We start from the raw sequence: 20,114 nt of genomic DNA, 5'->3' as shown, positions 1-20,114 counted from the left end.
GTTACTTTTTACATTATTTGTTCTGAGGATGTGGGCAACGCTGGGCAAGACTGCTCTGAGAAGATGGTGGGCCGTTTTCGACAGTGATAGTTTTTACAACTGGTGTCTGGCTTTTTAAGGCCATTAACAGTCAACCACGTAGTGTGTGGCTGAACTCGTGAGCAGACCAGACCAGGTAGAGGCGGCAGGTTCCTTTCCTTGAAACAGTTGGCATTTCTATGACTAGTCTGGCGGTTTACCACAGTCATTTTTCTGCTGCCAGCCCACAAATTACTTGATTGATTCCAGTTTCAGTTTGGCATGGTGGGATTGCTACTCGCACTTTCTGGTTTGCAAGTCCAAAAGTGTAACCACTAAACTGCCGTACTCCGAGACAGTCCAATTTGATAATGGCTTTAATTAATTGTTGATGAGCATGAAAAAAGATTTCATAGCCTTGACCTGCACAAGATAATCATCCCAAGAACCCTGAGCTGTTGTGAAGCTCGACAAGCTGTGGCTGAGGCCTCATGGACTGTACTGCTGAGGTTTTGCCATTACATTTTATTGATCAATGATTTACTTTATTCCTCCCTTTTTACTTCATCTTTTATCTCTTGAGACATTCTAATTTAATATTTACTATAATAAGTTCCTTTAGTTTTCGTGATTTTATTTACTTTTTATACCCTGAGTCAAACCACACAGAAGAAAAGAGTTTAAAATATTTCATAGTTACATATTTTAATGATATCCAGGGGGATATTTAATACTTAAATTTAAAAATATATATATTTTTTATCAAGTTTGTTAACGATGTCAACAACTCCATTATCGCTGTATCGTGCGACTACAAGATGGTGGAGGCGAATTAGACTTTGATCTTTTTTCGTCTAGCAATTCCTATTTTCCTATGCTATCCTGAGGGAGTCATTACCATCACTATATACAGCCGCATCCGTTTTTTGCAACTCGCTTAATTGCATTTTCCGTTTTAACACAACCATTTCTAAAATCCTGGTTTCCCCCCCCCTCCCCCATACTAAGCTCTGGAGCTCCCTCCCTAAACCTCTCCGCCTCTCTACCTCTCTTTCCTCCTTTAAGAAGCTCCTTAAAACCTGCCTCTTTAAATAAGCTTTTGGTTATCTGCCTTAATTTCTTCTTTTGTGGCTCGGTGTCAAATTTATCTGTTTTGTCTTGTAACACTGCTGTGAAGCACCTTGGGACATTTTAATACGTTAAAGGCACTACAGAAATAAAAGTTGTTATTATTATTATTGTAGCACAGTGGTTATGTTACTGGACTAGTAATCCAGATGCCTGGACTAATGATCCAGAGACATGAGTTCAAATCCCACCACGGCAGCTGGGGAATTTAAATTCAGTTAATTAAATAAATCTGGAATAAAAAGTTATGTGACCATGAAACTACTGGATTGTCATAAAAACCCATCTGGTTCACTAATGTCCATTAGGGAAGGAAATCTGCTGCCCTGCCCTGGCTTATATGTGAGTCCGGATCCACAGCAATGTGATTGACTCTTAACTGCCCTCTGAAATGGCCTAGCAAGCCACTCAGTTGTATATGGCGCATCACCACCATCTACTCAAGGGCAATTAGGGATGGGCAATAAATGCCAGCATGGCCAGCGATGCCTACATCCCATGAATTCATATTAAAAAGTTGTGAAAAGTTTGTGCTATTATAGTTATTGCATTTCCCTCTTATGTGCAAGTGTCAACCACATTGCTGTGAGTCTGGAGTCACATGTCGGCCAGACCAGGTAAAGACTTCAGATTTCCTTCCCTAAAGGAATCAGATGGGATTTTACAACAATCCGATAGTTTCATGGTCACCATTACTGACACTAGCTTTTTATTCCAGATTTATTTGAATTTAAATTCCCCAGCTGCCGTGGTGGGATTTGAACTCATGTCTCTGGATCATCAGTCCAGGCCTCTGGATTACTAGTCCAGTAACATAACCACTATGTTAACGTACCTATAATTTATGAGGTTGTCCCAAGTGCCTGCAATTAAGCGGGTTTCACTGTATTAACCTCCTGGTTAGCAGTGTGACTGCTCACACCTCTGTTGTGTGCTGAGCAGTGATGCTGTCAAACATCCAATAGTAAACCACCCACATCTATTCAATTGCTTTTTTTAAAGACATTAAACATTTATTTTTGATCCAGTTTTAATAAAATTATATTTTTTTAAATATAATTTTCTGCCAATGTATATTAATTGAAAACTACTGTTTATACATATTACAAAAGCAAGACACTGCGGCTGCACGAAATCTGAAATTAAAACAGAAAATGCTGGAAATACTCAGACCAAAGTTCATCGACCTGAAACGTTAACTCTGTTTCTCTCTCCACAGATGCTGCCTGACCTGCTGAGTATTTCCAGCATTTCAGTTTTTATTTATACATGTTACAGTTACCAGTGCCGCTCCCAAATGAATAATTCTGTGAGCGTACTTATAACGTGCTACCTACTCTCATCACTCAGCACGTAGAGCTCTGTGAACTTCCAGCTTTGCCCAAAGAATGCCACACACCAGAGAAATAAGTGGTCCCAGCCCCGCTAGAGGGAAACATGCACGACGGGAAAAGTCAACGTGATCTTGGTCAGCAAACACAAGGTAAGGTGCTGAGCACCAATGATTTAAAAAAAGGGGTTGTTCACGCTGCTGTTGTCCAATTTGCATAAGGTGTTGTTTGTCTTAGTGAATGCTGACATAATCTCTGTGGGTGTCTGGAAGATCCCTGTGGGTGTCTGGAAGATCCCTGTGGGATGTCTGCGCTCCTCAAATTCTGCTCCCTTGAGCATCCCTCATTATAACTGCTCAACCATCGGTGGCCGTGTCTTCAGCTGCCTGGGCCCTAAGCTCTGGAACTCCCTCCCTAAACCTCTCCGCCTCTCTACCTCACTTTCCTCCTTTAAGACGCTCCTTAAAATCTACCTCTTTGACCAAGCTTTTGGTCATCTGCTGTAATTTCTTCTTATGTGGCTCAGTGTCAAATTTATTTTGTCTTGTAACATTCCTGTGAAGCGCCTTGGGACGTTCTACTATGTTAAAGGCACTATATAAATACAAGTTGTTGTTGTTGTTGTTGCAGTGGTGACCTTTACTCCCACTGATAATGCATTGCATATGTCCGCCTGTGTCATATAGGGCTTTGTGGAACAGAGGAACAGAACACCTCAGCAACAGTCTCACTGGTGATCCTCAAACTGACCCTTTACCATATCCAGATGGCTGATTCTGTACACATATTGCCTGGGCTAGTTTGCGCCCTGAGTCATGCACCTCGCTTGGGTTCTGCTTTCCTATGTCCCCTCCACTGCTAAAGGCCGCTACACTGCTGTTCTTGGACAGAATACTCTGCTGTACTATTTATTTTTTTCACAGCGGATATTTCAAGTTCTTCCCTTCATGAAGCTCACTAGTTTCTTGAGTAAAATTCCACACAATGCTGCACAAGTTCATCATTAATGCCTTCAGCAAGTAGGAATCATTTATTTTCTCACTTTTCACTGGCCCTATTTTGGAAGAATAGCAATGCTCAGCTGAGCGCTAAATACAGACAAATCATCTTTTTGCGCTTTCCCCTGACACAATGCCATTTATTATTCGCACTTCATTTTTCCTAAGACACAGAAATATATTGAGAAGACAAGTAAGTAGGGGTTGCGATCTAAGGAAAAGTGATGGGACTGACGGCCTTATCCCGTTCCTAAAATATCTTCTGTTTGTACATTAACTTAATTTGGGCTTTGCGCCCAGCAGAATCACAATTCAGTGGTGAGCTGACAATACATTATGCAGCTGATTTCGACTCTCCCACCTCTGTGTGAATGACAGTTAGGCAGAACTCATCCAAAGTGCACTCCGCCTAACATGACCTAAGCCTGAGGCCTGCAGCAACAATAATGGCTGCTGACTGTGGGGTTTACTAGCTGCTGTAGAAAAACAGTAGCTAGAGGTTCTTCAGCCCCAATCTTCCTCTCCATATAATAGCAAAAGAAGGTACTTTCCTTCTGCCTGGCTCCAACAGTTGGTACCTAGGCCCCACTATCCTTGCCTCCCGCTCCCCCTCCTATTTCTCATCTTCGTGTTGCCCCTTGGCAATACCATCTGAAAACATGACATGTCAGGTTCCACATGTACACTGGCGACACTCAGCTCTACCTCACCACCACCTTTCTCGACCCCTCCACTGCTTTTCTATCACACTCCTGACTTCTGCCTTGTAAATGATTGAAAGACTTTGGGGAGTCAGGAGATGAGATACTTGCCGCAGAATATCCAGCACTTGACCTGCTCTCATGGCCACAGTATTTATGGGCTAGTCCAGTTAGGTTTCTGGTCAGTGGTGACCCCCAGAATGTTCATGATGGGGGATTCGGATATGGTAATGCCATTGAATGTCAAGGGGTGGTGGCTAGACCCTTGTTGAGGATAGTCATTGCTTGGCACTTGTGTGACATGAATGTTACTTGCCACTTATCAGTCCAAGCTTGAATGTCATCCAGGTCATGTGGGCATGGACTGCTCCATTATCTGAGGAGTTGTGAATGGAACTGAACACTGTGCAATCATCAGTGAACATCCCCACTTCTGACCTTATGATGGAGAGAAGGTCACTGATGAAGCAGCTGAAGATGGTTGGGCCTAGGACACTTCCCAGAGGAACTCCTGCAGCAATGTCCTGGGGCTGAGATGATTGGCCTCCAACAACCACAACCATCTTTCTTTGTGCTCGGTATGACTCCAGGCGGTGGAGAGTTCCCATTGACTTCAATTTTTCTAGGGTTCCTTGATGCCTGCCACACTCGGTCACTCTCACCTCGCCTCTGGAATTCAACTTTTTTTGTCCATGTTTGGACCAAGGTTGAAATGAAGTCTGGAGCCAAGTGATCCTGACGGAACCCAAACTGAGCATCAGTGAGCAGGTTATTGATAAGTGCTGCTTGATAGCACCGTCAACAACACATCAGTTTGCTGATAATTGAGATTAGACTGATGGGGTGGTAATTGGGAAGGGGATGCTTTTATGTCACTCCTGCCTCATTTAAATGCAATTTGAATAAGTTTGTCAGTTCCAATGCAAGCACTCCCTCAACAGGAAATACCAGAAATTCCATGGCAACGCAAAGAGAATGGAAAGTGGACCCATATACTTTCACTTTTCCTCTGCTTTGTGATTGGGAATTGAGCATTCTCCAGGCACAAAGCAGAGGAAAATCAGTCGATATACTTCCCCTTTCCCCTTTAGGTGTCATGTGATGTTAACAACCCTGCAAGAGCAAGGACATATTTAATATGGCACCAACACAGTAAATTCATTGCAGTTTATAATATCGGCCCTTCAACAAACTGCATATGACTCTCATTGCCTTTAGTTACAATATTGTGAATCTGTATCAAAGCATGTGCTCTATCAAACCAGGTCCCCAGAAAGTATTTAAACATCTTGAGCAAAACAATTAAGAAACACTCTTGCGTGTCAAAGATTCTCAATGAATTTAGTGCCCTGTTCAGCAAAATCCACTGTTGCAATTAGAAGAGGAAATAGCCTTTTTAACCTTCCTACAATATGTGAGGCTCTTTTTAGCTGTAAACGTTGCTACTACATGGTGTACCAGAAACATCCATTGATAGCACAACGTGTTAATTTGTTTTCTCCCCGCTTGTCATCACTCCTCTCCAGAAGGCATTGGCTCATGCTGAGGTACCATTCAGTGAGCAGCAGATGCCCTCCCATTTCTTGTCCAAGTGATTATTTTTCATATATGAGCCTAGACAGTTAGCCTCCAATATTTGTGGGGAGGTTGAGGGCAAGGCCGAAAACAGCTGAAGAACCGGGACTCAGAGGTCCTGCCGAACTTAAAAAAAATTAATTTATGGAATATAGGCGTCGCTGGCACGGCCAGCATTTATTGCTCATCCCTAATTGCCCCTGAGAAAGAAAGACTTGGATTTATATAGCACCTTTCACGACCACCGGACATCTCAAAGCGCTTTACAGCCAATGAAGTACTTTTGGAGTGTAGTCACTTCTGTAATATAGAAAGAGGTGGTGAGTTTCCTTCTTGGTCTGTTGCAGTCCGCGTGGTGAAGGTATTCCCACGGTGCTGTTAGGGAGGGGGTTCCAGGATTTTGACCCAGCAACAATGAAGGAATGCCGATATATTTCCAAGTCAAGATGGTGTGTGACTTGGAGTGATACTTGAAGGTGATGGTGTTCCTATGTACCTGCTGCCCTTGTCCTCCTAGGTGGTAGAGGTCGCAGGTTTGGGAGGTGCTGCCGAAGAAGCCTTGGTGAGTTGCAGTGCATCTTGTAGATAGTACCGTAAAAAAAGGGTGCGGGCACGTGAGCGCCGTGTTGGGGATGCGTTCCCTATATTTAAGTCTTTATCCACCCCCCCACTCCCCCATGATCCTCTTCTGCCTGTTGTGGGGAGTTAATATCGAGTGTTGTAGACTATTTAATAATATGTGGCATGACACATCGAGCCCAATCCTATCCTCATCTGAAATGCACTCATACGTAGTTTCCAGCAAGGGTCAGTGGGTAGTGATGAGGAGCGGGAAATACGGCTGATTAATTCCCCTCATTAATGAGGGAGCGCTGAGGCCAATTATATTGCCTCCACCTCCCCCTCCTGCTGAGATAAGCTAATGCACACTGATATAGGGCAGAACCTGGGACCTTCTTGTTCTATATGGCTTTGTAACCCTTGCCTAGAATGGGGGGGGGGGGGGAAATCATCTACCATTCCTGCTTCTGATTACTATTCAGCCACCCATGCTCAAAAGTGCACGATCAGTAAACGCAACACACTGAACCTACAATAGCGAGAAATGGACACTCTAAAAACAAGCGTGATGTGTCAAACATGATAGGGGGCACAGTTTAACGGGCTGCAGATCCTATTAAAAGTGATACTTATCATGAATCTTTCTGCTCATTTTATGTTGGTGCATTCATTATAACTACTGCAGTGCAATATGGTACTTTACACTGCTTGCAGTTAAATAACTGCAACTCCAAGCTACTCGCTTGCAAAGATGTAAAATGGAAACCCGAACAGAAGCTTTTTGTATATGGCATAGCAATATTCATTTGCAAGGGCCCCCCTCAGTTTGTACCTTAAACTACGGTAGTCAATGAAAACTCTGTGGCCAGATATTAATATCGCAATTTGCAAACTATGCACATTTGTTGGAAATTAGCACAAATTGGCAGAAAAGTGCATTTCAACTGATACTCAGCATTTTTGTGAGCAGCATAATATCCTAGTATTTAGTGATTGTTTTGCTTAAAGTGTTTGTGTATATATATATATATAATATGTCTTAAATATGTATATATATATATATGGTGTATGTATGTATATATAGCTTAAAGTGTATACATACATACAATATATGGCTTAAAGTGTATATAGTTTAAAGTGTGTGTGTGTGTATATATATATATATATATATAAATAATATATGGCTTAAAGTGTGTGTGTGTATGTATATATATATATATATTATATAGCTTAAAATATGTGTGTCTGTGTATTTGACACAGAAGAATGAAATCATACTAAAGCCTTACTCTCAAGGTCAGAAGAAAAGAACAGGTCAAGGGCACAGCTATAGGTCATTGTTTATCAAAACCATTGAGTTCAGTAATTCATTTTTTTTTAAAGCAGCATTGCAGCCGGTTCTGTGTACCCTCGTGCCAAATGTGCCCTCTCTGATGCTGAATCAGTATTCCAGCTTGCGTTATGTCTGAGCTGCATGCATTTGGCTGATCAGAGAATGCGTCTATTTATGTTACAGCACCAACTGGAGGCAGAGTGAGTCGCAGTGTTCAGTAACAGGCAGGCTCATTCACACACGCACGCACAAACACACTGCAAAGGAACATCAAGCCAGAAGTCTGCTGACATTTTCTTTATCGCTTATCATTTGGTGGAGTCTCTTCTGATTCCCTGTCCTGATATATAAATATTTTTAGCAGCGGTTAAATTTCCACAATGGATATTGGAAGAAGGTTGAACAGAAGTGAAAATATTACGTTAATTAACCCCTGGATTAAGTATTATCTATTTTTCTTCAGTTTCCTGTTCTGGGTAAGTATTTGCTGATCTGACATTTACAGCTAGTTTATCCAGAAAATGCATGCAAGTGCTTAATTTATTTTGTTTAAAGCTTAATTTTTGCTAGCACCTTCTGTAATCTCTTCTTCACCCAGTAACTGTGCCCATCAGTTCTAATTGAAGCTAGTGGGAATTGTTTAAGGTTGTGTTTTAATTTTCTTTTGATTATTACTTGACTATGATTCGGAATCATTTGTTGAGGTGTCTATTTTATTTTAAAAATAATTATTAATGGTGTTCAGCGTTGGTGCAGCTGTGTTTTTTGCTTTCAGGGAATTTGCAGGAGTGTTCATTGAAACAGTGAGCCTGTCAGGTCAGTTGTGTGTATTGGTATAGTAGGAGCTGGGAGGTTTTAGGGGGAATGAGATAGCTGGGTGAAGGGGGATGTTCTATCTGGTCTGGGGCAGCACTGATGCCTGAAGTGGTGACCTCCCATCTCCCTCCCTCCGCAGAGGTGTGTTGTAGAGTTGCGTCCTTGAGATTTCTATTGATTGTTGCATCCATTTTCTGCAGAGTTCATCCCAAGATTATCTTACCACTCGTATTGGTGTATAGTTCTAAGAGCACTGGTTCATCAGTTAACTCATCCCAGGCTGGGAGTGTCCTGCTCTGTTTGGATCAGTTCCAGATTGGACAATTGAATAATCAAGAGCCTAATTGCGATGACCCTTTCACTGTGCCAATATTGTATTTAACTTCCTTCAGAAAGTGTCTTTAAAAGATGTACTGGAAAAATATTACCATATTCCCCAACAGTTATAATTATAAAACTAGCTGATCGTCCATGATGTTGCTTACAAGTAGTCTGGACCAGGAGCATGGCGGGGACATTTTGAAGATGGTTAATAAGAACAGAAGAATTAGGAGGAGTAGGCCATTTAGCCCCTGGAGCCTGCTCCGCCATTCAATAAGATCATGGCTGATCTTCTATCTCAACTTCACTTTCCTGTACTATTCCCGTATCCCTTGATTCCCTTAATATTCAAAAATCTATCGATCTCTGCCTTGAATATACTCAACGACTGAGCCTCCACAGCCCTCTGGGGTAGTGAATTCCAGAGATTCACCATCCTCTGAGTGAAGAAATTTCTCCTCATTTCAGTCCTAAATGGCCACCTCAGTCTGAGATTGTGACCCCTGGTTCTAGACGCCTCAGCCAGGGGAAACATCCTCCCTGCATCTACCCTGTCAAGCCCTGTAAGAATTTTGTATATTTCAATGAGATCACCTCACCTTCTTCTAATCTCTAGAGAATATAGGCCTAGTCTACTCAATCTCTCCTCGTAGGATAATCCCCCCATCCCAGGAATCAGTCTGGTGAATCTTCGTTGCACTCCCTCTATGGCAAGTATATCCTTCCTTAGGTAAGGAGACCAAAACTGTACAGTCTCTCCAGGGCCCTATATAATTGCAGTAAGACATCTTTACTCTTATACTCAAATCCTCTTGTAATTAAGGCCAACACACCACTTGCTTTCTTAATTGCTTGTTGTACTTGCATGTTAACTTTCAGTGATTCGTGCACAAGGACACCCAGGTCCCCCGGAACACCAGCATTTCTCAATCTTTCACTGTTTAAAAAATACTATTTTTCCTACCAAAATGGATAACTTCACATTTCTCCACATTATATTCCATTTGCCATGTTCTTGCCCACTCACTTAGCCTGTCTATATCCCCTTGAAGTCTCTTTGCATCCTCCTCACAACTTACATTCCCACCTATCATCAGCAAACTTGGATATATTACAGTTGGTAATATATATTAATCTGGCCTGTCTCTTTAATACCACAGCTCGGACACTCCCTGTTGGGAAGTGATCTAAATCTGCACATTAAGAGTCAATTAGAGGGTGAATGGCAGCTGGTCATAAATGCCTGGCTCCTGGCCTTAGGGAGAGGCTGCCTTAGCAAGGTCAGAAATACCAGCTTCATTCTTGTACTGTGATGCTTAGCATAGGATGGACATGTGCTAGATGCACGATTTTTAAAAAAGTATTACATAATATACATCATCATCATCATAGGCAGTCCCTCGTAATCAAGGAAGACTTGCTTCCACACTAAAAGTGAGTTCTCAGGTGGCAATGCGGGAATTACAGTCTCTATAACAGGCGGGGCAAACAGTGGTTGAAGGAAAGGGTGGGTGGGAAGCCTGGTTTTCCGCACGCTCTTTCCGCTGTTTACGCTTGCTTTCTGCATGCTCTCGACGACAAGCCTCGATAGGTGCTCAGCGCCCTCCCGGATGCTCTTTCTACACTTTGGGCAGTCTTGGGCCAGGGTTTCCCAGATGCCGGTGGGGATGTTACATTTTATCAAGGAGGCTTTGAAGGTATCCTTGAAGCATTTCCTCTGCCCATCTGGGGCTCGCTTGCCGTGTAGGAGTTCCGAGTAGAGCGCTTGCTTTGGGAGTCTCGTGTCGGGCATGCGGACAATGTGGCCCGCCCACAGAGCTGGTCGAGTGTGGTCAGCGCTTCGATGCTGGGGATGTTGGCCTGAGCGAGAACACTGATGTTGGTGCGTCTATCCTCCCAGTGGATTTGCAGGATCTTGCGGAGGCAAGATATGTGTATACATATATATATATATATATACTCCCACACATATACATTATTACTTCTTCATTCCCCAAACACTCTTTGGCCCAAGTGCAGAGTGTAATGTAGTCCAAAGTTGCAAAACAAAAGAATTGCGTTTAAAAAGCACCATATTGTGTTCCTTAGGAGCATCTCAAAACCCTTAATTTGACTTGCCCCCAGCTTGCTGCCAATGATGCTCTGAGCACTAGGAGAGAGAAGCTGGAGCAGACTTCCCTGTTGATTTTTACTTTGAGTAGAAAAGCTTCTTAGCTCAGTCTCCCTTCCCTTCCGAGGCATGGCTGAAATTAAGAACTCACCATGTGGGAGGAGAAAATTGGCCATGATCCCACTCCTGATCGTTATCCATTGAACCCTGCTGGAAGTGTGCATGCATGTGACCATTGTATAAGGACAAGTTTGTGATGCTTCCTGACATTCATTGTCTATGCTCATACAAAGGAAACAACCACTTGGGGAAAGTACTGAGAGGGGAGGGAGGTTGTCTGTGGAACCATATCTGAGGAAGGAGCTAGTGTTTTCAGAGTGAGTCTGAAATCAGTTCAATTCCCGAAGACAAGGTGTGGTGTATCATGCACTCCAAGGTTGCCAAGAAAAAGGAAGAATTGCATTTATATAGTGCCTTATCATGTTTCTACATATTAAAACCATTCACACACAATGAGTTACTTTGAAGTCGATTGGTTTTTGTTATGTAGACAAATATGGCAGTCATTTTACGCATTGCAAGATCCCACAAATAATGATGAAATAAATACCTAGGTAATAATTTTTTGATATAGGCAGCTGAGGGAGAATTGTTGGCTATGACACCAGGATAACATTCTGCTCTCCTCTGAGTAGTGTCATTGGATCTGTCTTGGGATGAGATATTAAACTGAGGCTTCATCTGCCCTCTCAAGTGGAGGTAAAAGATCCCATGGCACTATTTTGAAGAAGAGCAGGAGAATTCTTCTTGGCCCAATATTTATTACTCAGCCAACATCACTAAAACAGATTATTTGGTGATTATCTCATTGCTGTTGTAGGAGTTTGCTGTGCGCGAATTGGCCGCCACGTTTTCTACATTACAACAGTGACTACATCTCAAAAGTACTTCATTGGCTGTAAAGCACTTTGGAATATCCTGAGGTCATGAAAGGCACCACAGAAATGCATCGAATGGCATCAAATTAGTGCCATAGACCCATGCCCACCAGGAACTGAGTTTGAGTCCTCAGGGTACGTTCCAGATCTCGGCATTGTGTCAGGCAGGACAGTCCTCACTGTCTCTAGGAGAAAAGAAATCGCTATCTGCATTACATTTATCCCACTGTCAAAGCCAATGTACAAATGTTATGTATATCGGTATATGTGTGTGATGCACAGAGGAACTTCCCCTCCAGTGTTGTATGAATGTTTGTTGCTCAGATCCCAAAATGACACTGACAGGGTCCTCCAGCAACAGGCCATTGCATTGAAGTTATTGCTGCGTATTGAAATGAGCAAATAGAGCTGACAACTCAGTTACACCTGGTAGTATAGCCATGTTGTTTTCAATTTCCCCCCTTACCCCATTGATTATTTCACACACACACTCTTGAATCCCACTGGAGTCAAACATTTATTAGTGAAAACAAACACAGTCGAGCAGCAGGGATTAAGATCAATCTTAGCTCAGATGAATCATTTCACACTTCGACAAGCACAGCAGAAAACAAGTGAATACGATCCAGGGACAGCCATGAGCAGCATTAAGAATAATCTATCTTCTAAGAAAATTGCTGTTCCGTGTGTTTATGTTGCTGTTGCACATTCTTTCTAAAGCGAAACCCCTCTGAGATCTCAACCTGCTTTTTCTATTGAGGGAAATCTGTTCAGATCAATCTGCAAGTCTTCACAGCTGACATTTAGAAATACGGTCCTTCGAACATCTGTTCTGGTGGGCATTAAGGATTCTATGGCACTACTTGAAGCGGCCGATCTAACAGTGTCCGGTCTAACATTCCTTCCTCCATCAAAAACAGAGCAGCTGGTATTGCTCACTTTGCCAGCACAGAATGGCTGCCATATTTGCTCACATAACAATCACTGATGCTCAAAAAGCAATTTATGAAGCATTTTAAGACATGAAAGGCGCCATGTAAATGAAAATATTATCATGTAGAAAGTGTCAAAACACAGCATTGTTCCCCATATAACCCAGGCAGTGCACAAGAGGGACATGGCCCGTCTTTAGGAGCTTACAATAGGGTTGTTGTTGTTGTTGTTTCGTATGACGGGAAAAGCTTATAATGGAATGTCTAGTTTGGCTGTCCATTCGATGGCCTCCTGAGATGCCGAGTGGAAAAATGAGGTGCCTCCCGCAACAGATTTAGTGGGCAGGTTAATGTGATGTGTTCCATGGTCTGGGACTCATGCCCAGAGTCGCATTTCGGGTCGTCCCTCGTCTTGCACTTGTGGAGCAGGAGGCCGCATCGTCTGTGCTCTGTGCAGATTCAGTTGAGTGCTGTCCACTGTCTTCGAGGGAGGGCGAAGCCAGGGACCCTTTCTGTTGGGTCAGTGATGAGGTGTTGGTTCTTTATGTTGCATGTGTCCCACGATTCCGTCCATCTGAATAATGGGTTAATACCAGCTGCATGAATATTGGCTGTTGTTTCCCAGAATGGCCTGCGTGATGTTAAGCACTTTCGTGGGGGATTTCTCAAGTCTTCGTGAATGGGTTGCAAATATCCAGTGTTCAAAGAGGTTACTGGAAGAGACACTCACAGCTGTAGATAGCAATATCACTTCCCATGAAACAGCCCAAATCCTCTAAGATGCTATGTAAGGCTCACCTTATATCCCACTACACCTATAGATACTGAACCAGGCATACAACAACTTGCATTTCTATAGCGCCTTTAATGTCCCAAGGTGTTTCACAGGAGCGATATCAAAAAAAATATCAAAAATGGATCACATAGGATATATGACACAGTCCATGCCATTTGGCCTAACCAGTCGATGCCGGTGTTTATGCTCCACTCGAGCCTCCTCCTGTCTTTCCTCATCTAAATCTATCAGCATAATCCTCTATTCCCTTCTCCCTCATATGCTTGTCTAACCTCCCCTTAAATACATCTATACTATTCGCTTCAACCATTCCCTATTTGAAACTGAGGCACATAAGATTTGAAACTGAGGCACATAAGGAGATACGAGGAGAGGAGACCAGAAGCTTGGTTAAAGAGCTAGGTTTTAAGGAGGGGAGAGAGGTAGAGAGGCGGGGAGGTTTAGGGAGGGCTTTCCAGATCTTAATGCCGAGGCAGCTGAAGGTACGGCCGCCAATGGTTGAGCGATTAAAATTGGGGATACGCAAGAGACTAGAATTGGATGAGTTGCAGATCTCAAAGGCTTTTAAGACTGGAGGACGTTACAGAAATAGGGAGGGGCGAGGCCATGGAGAGATTTGAAAACAAGAATGAGAATTTTAAAATTGAGGTGTTGCCGGACCAGGAGCAAATATAGGTCAGCGAGCACAGGGTGGATGGATGAATAGGACTTGATGCGAATCAGGATATGGGCAGCTGAGTTTTGGAAGAGCTCAAGTTTATCTAGGGTGGGAGATAGAATCATAGAAAAATTACAACACAGTAGAAGGGCAATTGGCCCACCGTGTCTGTGCCGATCGAAAAATAGCTACCCAGCCTAATCCCACCTTCCAGCAGTAGGTCTGTAGCCTGTTGATTACAGTTCTTTAAGTGCACATCCAAATACTTTTTAAATGTGATGAGGGTTTCTGCCTCTACCACCCTTTCAGGCAGTGAGTTCCAGACTCCCACCCTGCTCTGGGTGAAGAAATATTTCCTCATCTACCCTCTAATCCTTCTACCATCTACTTTAAACTTATGCCCCCTGGTTATTGACCCCTCTGGTAAGGGAAATAGGTCATCCTTCCTGTAATGTGGTGACCAGAACTGCACACAGTACTCAAGCTGTGGCCTAACTAGTGCTGTATACAGTTCTAGCATAACTTCCCTGCTCTTGTATTCTATGCCTCGGCTAATAAAGGAAAGCATTCAGTATGCCCTTTTAACTACCTTATCGACCTTTCCTGCTACCTTTAAGGATCTGTGGCTATATACTTCAAGGTTCCTTTGTTCCTCCACACCTCTCAATATCCACCCAATTATTGTGTATTCCCTTGCCTTGTTGCCCCTCCCCAAAAGCATTACCTCACACTTTTCCAGATTGAATTCCATTTACCACTTTTCTGTCCAACTGACCAGTTCATTGATATCTTCCTGCAGTCTACAGCTTTCTTGTTCATCTGCAAATTTCTTTATCATGCACCCTACATTTGTCTAAACCGTTAATATATACTATAAAAAGTAAGGGACTGAGTACTGAGCCCTGTGGAACCCCACTGGAAATTGCCTTTCAGTCACAAAAACTCCCCTCAATCATTACCCTTTGCTTCCTGCCAATTTTGGATCCAATTTGCCGCTCTCCCTTGGATCCCATGGACTTTTACTTTTTTTAATCAGCCTACAATGTGGGACCTTGTCAAAAGCCTTGCTAAAATCCATGTAAACTACATCAAATGCACTGCCCTCATTGACCTTTCTTGTTACCTCCTCAAAGAACTCAATCAAGTTAGTCAGACACGGCCTTCCCTTAACAAATCCAGGCTGACGGTCCTTGATTAATTTGTGTCTTTCTAAATGAAGGTTTATACTGTCCCTCAGAATTGATTCCAGTAATTTGCATACCACCGAGGTTAAACTAACTGGCCTGTAATTGCTCGGTTTATCCCTTCCTTTTTAAACAATGGTACAATGTTAGCAGTTCTCCAATCCTCTGGCATAACTCCTGCAGTCAAGGAGGATTGAAAAATGATGGTCAGAGCCTCCACAATTTCCTCCCCGTGCTTCTTTTAGAAGTCTCGGACATATTTCATCTGGGAGGATGTGATGCTGGCCAGGAAAGCATTGGTATAGTGGAGCCTGGGTGAGTCTAGAAGTATCGCTCTACATCTATAGGTGCTGAACCAGACATATTGTACACTAAATCAGCAAGGTATAACTGTATGCCTATGTGCTTTAATGAACAATTGCAATATAACACAAACCATTGTGATTAAAATGACATGCAGTCTTCTAGCTGTCATTCCTTCTTTTTCCTTTTTGGAAAAAAGAGTTGCTTAGCACTTTTGCACGGAACAAAAACAGAAAATGCTGGAAGTAAAAATACACAGCAATCCTACTTAAGTGAAAAGAGAAGGCAGCTTGAGTTGTGACAGAGTGCCTCTACCTGAAACGGTAGCCTTTTCTGATGCTGATATATGTTATCTATGTAAACATTGTAACTGTGCAAGACATGCCACCAGAGGGCACAACTGTTTAAAACCCAAGGGTCACCTGCACACCTCGTGCAAGGGACTATAAAAGGTTGTCTGCCATGCTGCTTAGGCACTCTGGAGTTGTATTAAAGAGACTAAGGTCACATCAGTTTTAGCTCACGGTACTCAGTCTTGTGGAGTTCTTCAATACTTAACAATTGCCGACGAGTAACAGATTACAAACTTTCACGCGGTCATGGCTGCCGTTGGTATTTTAGAGAGATTTGTAGAGGGTGATGATTGGGAAGCCTTCGTTGAACGTCTCGACCAGTACTTCATGGCCAACGAGCTGAATGGGGACGATAAAGCGATCAAGCGCAGGGCTCCTCACTGTGTGTGGGCCCACAATATACGGCCTCCTGAAGAATCTGCTAACACCAGAGAAACCAGCAGAGAAGACATATACAGAGTTATGTACGCTGGTTCTGAACCACCTCAAGCCGAAGGAGAGCGTCTTAATGGCCAGGTATCGCTTCTACATGCACCACCGCTCCAAGGGCCAGGACGTGGCGAGTTATGTCGCCAACCTGAGACGCCTTGCGGTCATTCTTCGTAAGCTGCTGTCTGCCGAATCTCTAGATCTGAGCAAGGCCATCACGATAGTCCAGGCATTCATAGTGAGAGGATTTGAGTATAGAAGCAGGGAGGTCTTACTGCAGTTGTACAGGGCCTTGGTGAGGCCACACCTTGAACATTGTGTACAGTTTTGGTCTCCTAATCTGAGGAAGGACATTCTTGTTGTTGAGGGAGTGCAGCGAAGGTTCACCAGACTGATTCCCGGGATGGCAGGACTGACACATGAAGAAAGACTGGATCGACTGGGTCTGTATTCACTGGAATTTAGAAGAATTGCGAGGGGATCTCATAGAAACATATAAAATTCTGACAGGATTGGACAGGTTGGATGCAGGAAGAATGTTTCCGATGTTGGGGAAGTCCAGAACCAGGGGCCACAGTCTAAGGATAAGGAGTAAGCCATTTAGGACCGAGATGAGGAGAAACTTCTTCACTCAGAGAATTGTGAACCTGTGGAATTCTCTACCACAGAAAGTTGTTGAGGCCAGTTCATTAGATATATTCAAAAGGGAGTTAGATGTGGCCCTTACGGCTAAAGGGATCAAGGGGTATGGAGAGAAAGCAGGAATGGGGTACTAAAGTTGAATGATCAGCCATGATTATGTTGAATGGTGGTGCAGGCTTGAAGGGCCGAATGGCCTACTCCTGCACCTATTTTTTATCTTTCTATCCACGAGCGATAATACCAGACACATATCTTCCCAGTATCAACAAGTACTATGCATCAAATAATGTCGCTAGCAGGCAGAACTGCATATGGCAGGGCCTATATGTCTGCAGCTGCAAGACCTAGGATGACTCAGAGTCCGCCATTGGGTGTGAGTGCAAATCCATTTGCACCATGTTGGCGCTGCGGGTGTAATCATCGAGCCCATCAATGTCGATTCAAGCACTACGTGTGCAAAGGTTGCGAAACAATGGGGCACCTCCAGCAAATGTGCAAGAGCACTGCGACTCACCACGTGGCAGAGTCGGCAGAGGATGATTGATCCGGCGCGGATCACGCAGAACAAACAAGAGAGGCAACTCAACCCGAGGAAGAAGTGTATGGGGTACACACCTTCACCACCAAGACCGCTCCTATCATGCTGAAAGTCAAATTGAACGGTATTCCGGTATCAGTGGAGTTGGACACGGGGGCGAGTCAGTCAATTATGAGCCAGAAGACTTTTGAGAAACTGTGGGGCAACAAGGCACAAAGGCCCAAACTGAGCCCGATTCAGACAAAGCTGTGTACCTACACCAAAGAGCTCATACCAGTCATTGGCAGTGCGGCAGTTAAGGTATCGTACAATGGAGCTGTGCATGATTTATCACTGTGGATTGTACCAGGCGATGGCCCAATGCTATTCGGCAGAAGCTGGCTGGGAAAGATTCGATGGAACTGGGACGACATCAAAGCACTATCTTCAGTGGAGGATGCCTCGTGCGCCCAAGTGCTGAGCAAGTTTCCGTCGCTATTTGAACCAGGCATCGGCAACTTCACAGGCGCCAAGGTGCAGATCCATCTAAGTCCCGATGCACGGCCCGTTCATCACAAGGCTCAAGCAGTTCCATATATGATGAGGGAGAAAGTCGAGATTGAACTGGACAGACTTCAACGAAAGGGAATCATATCGCCAGTCGAGTTCAACGAGTAGGCCAGCCCGATTGTTCCGGTGTTGAAAAGCAATGGCACTTTCAGAATCTGTAGAGACTACAAGGTAACGATCAACCAAGTCTCGTTACAAGACCAGTACCCGCTACCCAAGGCGATGACCTGTTTGCAATGTTAGCGGGGGGGAAGTTGTTCACCAAGTTGGACCTAACCTCCACCTACATGACACAGGAGCTGGCTGAATCTTCGAAAAGATTGATGTGCATCAACACGCACAAAGGACTGTTTATATACCACAGGTGCCCTTTTGGGATTATTTCGGCTGCTGCCATCTTCCAGAGGAACATGGAGAGTCTGCTGAAATCAGTTCCGCGCACCATAGTGTTTCAAGACAACATCCTGATCACCTGTCGTGACACCACCGAATACCTGCACAACCTGGAAGAGGTTCTAAGTCGACTAGACAGAGTGGGACTCAGGCTGAAACGCTCCAAGTGTGTTTTCCTGGCACCAGAAGTCGAATTCTTGGGGAGAAAGATTGCGGCAGACGGCATCAGACCCACGGACTCAAAGACAGAGGCCATCAAGAATGCACCCAGACCCCAGTATGTGACGGAGCTGCGTTCGATCCTGGGACTCCTCAACTATTTTGGTAACTTTCTACCCGGGTTAAGCACTTTGCTGGAACCGTTGCACATGTTGCTACGTAAGGGTGACGACTGGGTTTGGGATAAATCTCAAGAGACAGCCTTCAAGAAGGCCGGAAACCTATTTTGTTCTAATAAGTTAATTGTACTGTATGACACGTGTAAATGATTAGTGCTAGCGTGTGATGCATCTTCGTACGGGGCGGCTGTGTGTTACAGCAAACCAATGTATCGGGCAAACTTCAACCGGTTGCATACGCGTCTTGAAGTCTGTCTAAGGCTGAAAGAGCCTACAGTATGGTCGAGAAAGAGGCGTTAGCATGTGCATATGGGGTTAAGAAAATGCACCAATACCTATTTGGACTTCGGTTTGAGCATGAAACAGACCACAAACCGCTCATTTTGCTGTTTTCAGAAAGCAAAGGTATAAACACCAATGCTTCGTCCTGTATCCAAAGATGGGCACTAACATTGTTCTTCTATGACTATATTATCTGTCACAGACCAGGCACGGAGAACTGTGCTGATGCCCTCAGTCAGCTACCATTGTCCACTACCGTGGTGGAAATGGCCCATCCTTCAGACTTACCAGGTTGCATGTTTGGTGGCCCAGCATTGACTCGGACTTAGAGTCATGCGTACACCAGTGCAACACGTGCTCACAATTGAGCAATGCACCAAGGGAGGCTCCACTGAGTCTGTGGTCATGGCCTTCCAAACCGTGGTCCAGGATCCACATAGATTTTGCTGGGCCCTTTCTCGGAAAGGTGTTTTTAGTTGTAGTGGATGCTTACTCTAAATGGATTGAATGCGTAATCATGTCATCCAGCACATCCACTGCCACCATTGAAAGCCTCCGGGCTATGTTCACCACCCATGACTTGCCTGACGTCCTTGTCAGTGACAATGGACCGTGTTTCACCAGCTCGGAGTTCAACGGGTTTATGACCCGCAATGGCTTCAAGCATGTCAGGTCTGCCCCGTTTAAGCCCGCATCCAACAGTCAAGCGGAACGGGCAGTCCAAACTATCAAGCAGAGCTTGAAACACGTGATGGAAGGCTCCCTGCAGACCTGTTTATCTCGGGTTCTGCTCAGCTACCGGACGCGACCCCACTCGCTCACTGGGGTTCCCCCTGCAGAATTGTTAATGAAGAGAGCACGCAAAACCAGGCTCTCCCTAGTCCACC

The 20,114-nt window shown here is 44.1% G+C and overlaps 1 protein-coding gene across 1 annotated transcript in view; it reads left to right on the top strand.

Annotated features, from left to right (window-relative positions):
- Positions 1-8,025: 8,025 nt before the first annotated feature.
- tspan33b (tetraspanin 33b) overlaps positions 8,026-20,114 on the top strand; it is a 94,457-nt gene continuing 82,368 nt past the window's right edge. Inside the window, exon 1 of the mRNA XM_070888650.1 lies at positions 8,026-8,121. Coding sequence (XP_070744751.1) covers positions 8,026-8,121 — 96 coding nt within the window. The remainder of the gene's footprint in view (positions 8,122-20,114) is intronic.

This window comes from Pristiophorus japonicus, chromosome 9 (genome assembly GCF_044704955.1).
Source record: "Pristiophorus japonicus isolate sPriJap1 chromosome 9, sPriJap1.hap1, whole genome shotgun sequence".
Classification (NCBI taxonomy): Eukaryota; Metazoa; Chordata; class Chondrichthyes; family Pristiophoridae; genus Pristiophorus; species Pristiophorus japonicus.
This window is presented reverse-complemented; position numbering and strand designations above follow the sequence as displayed.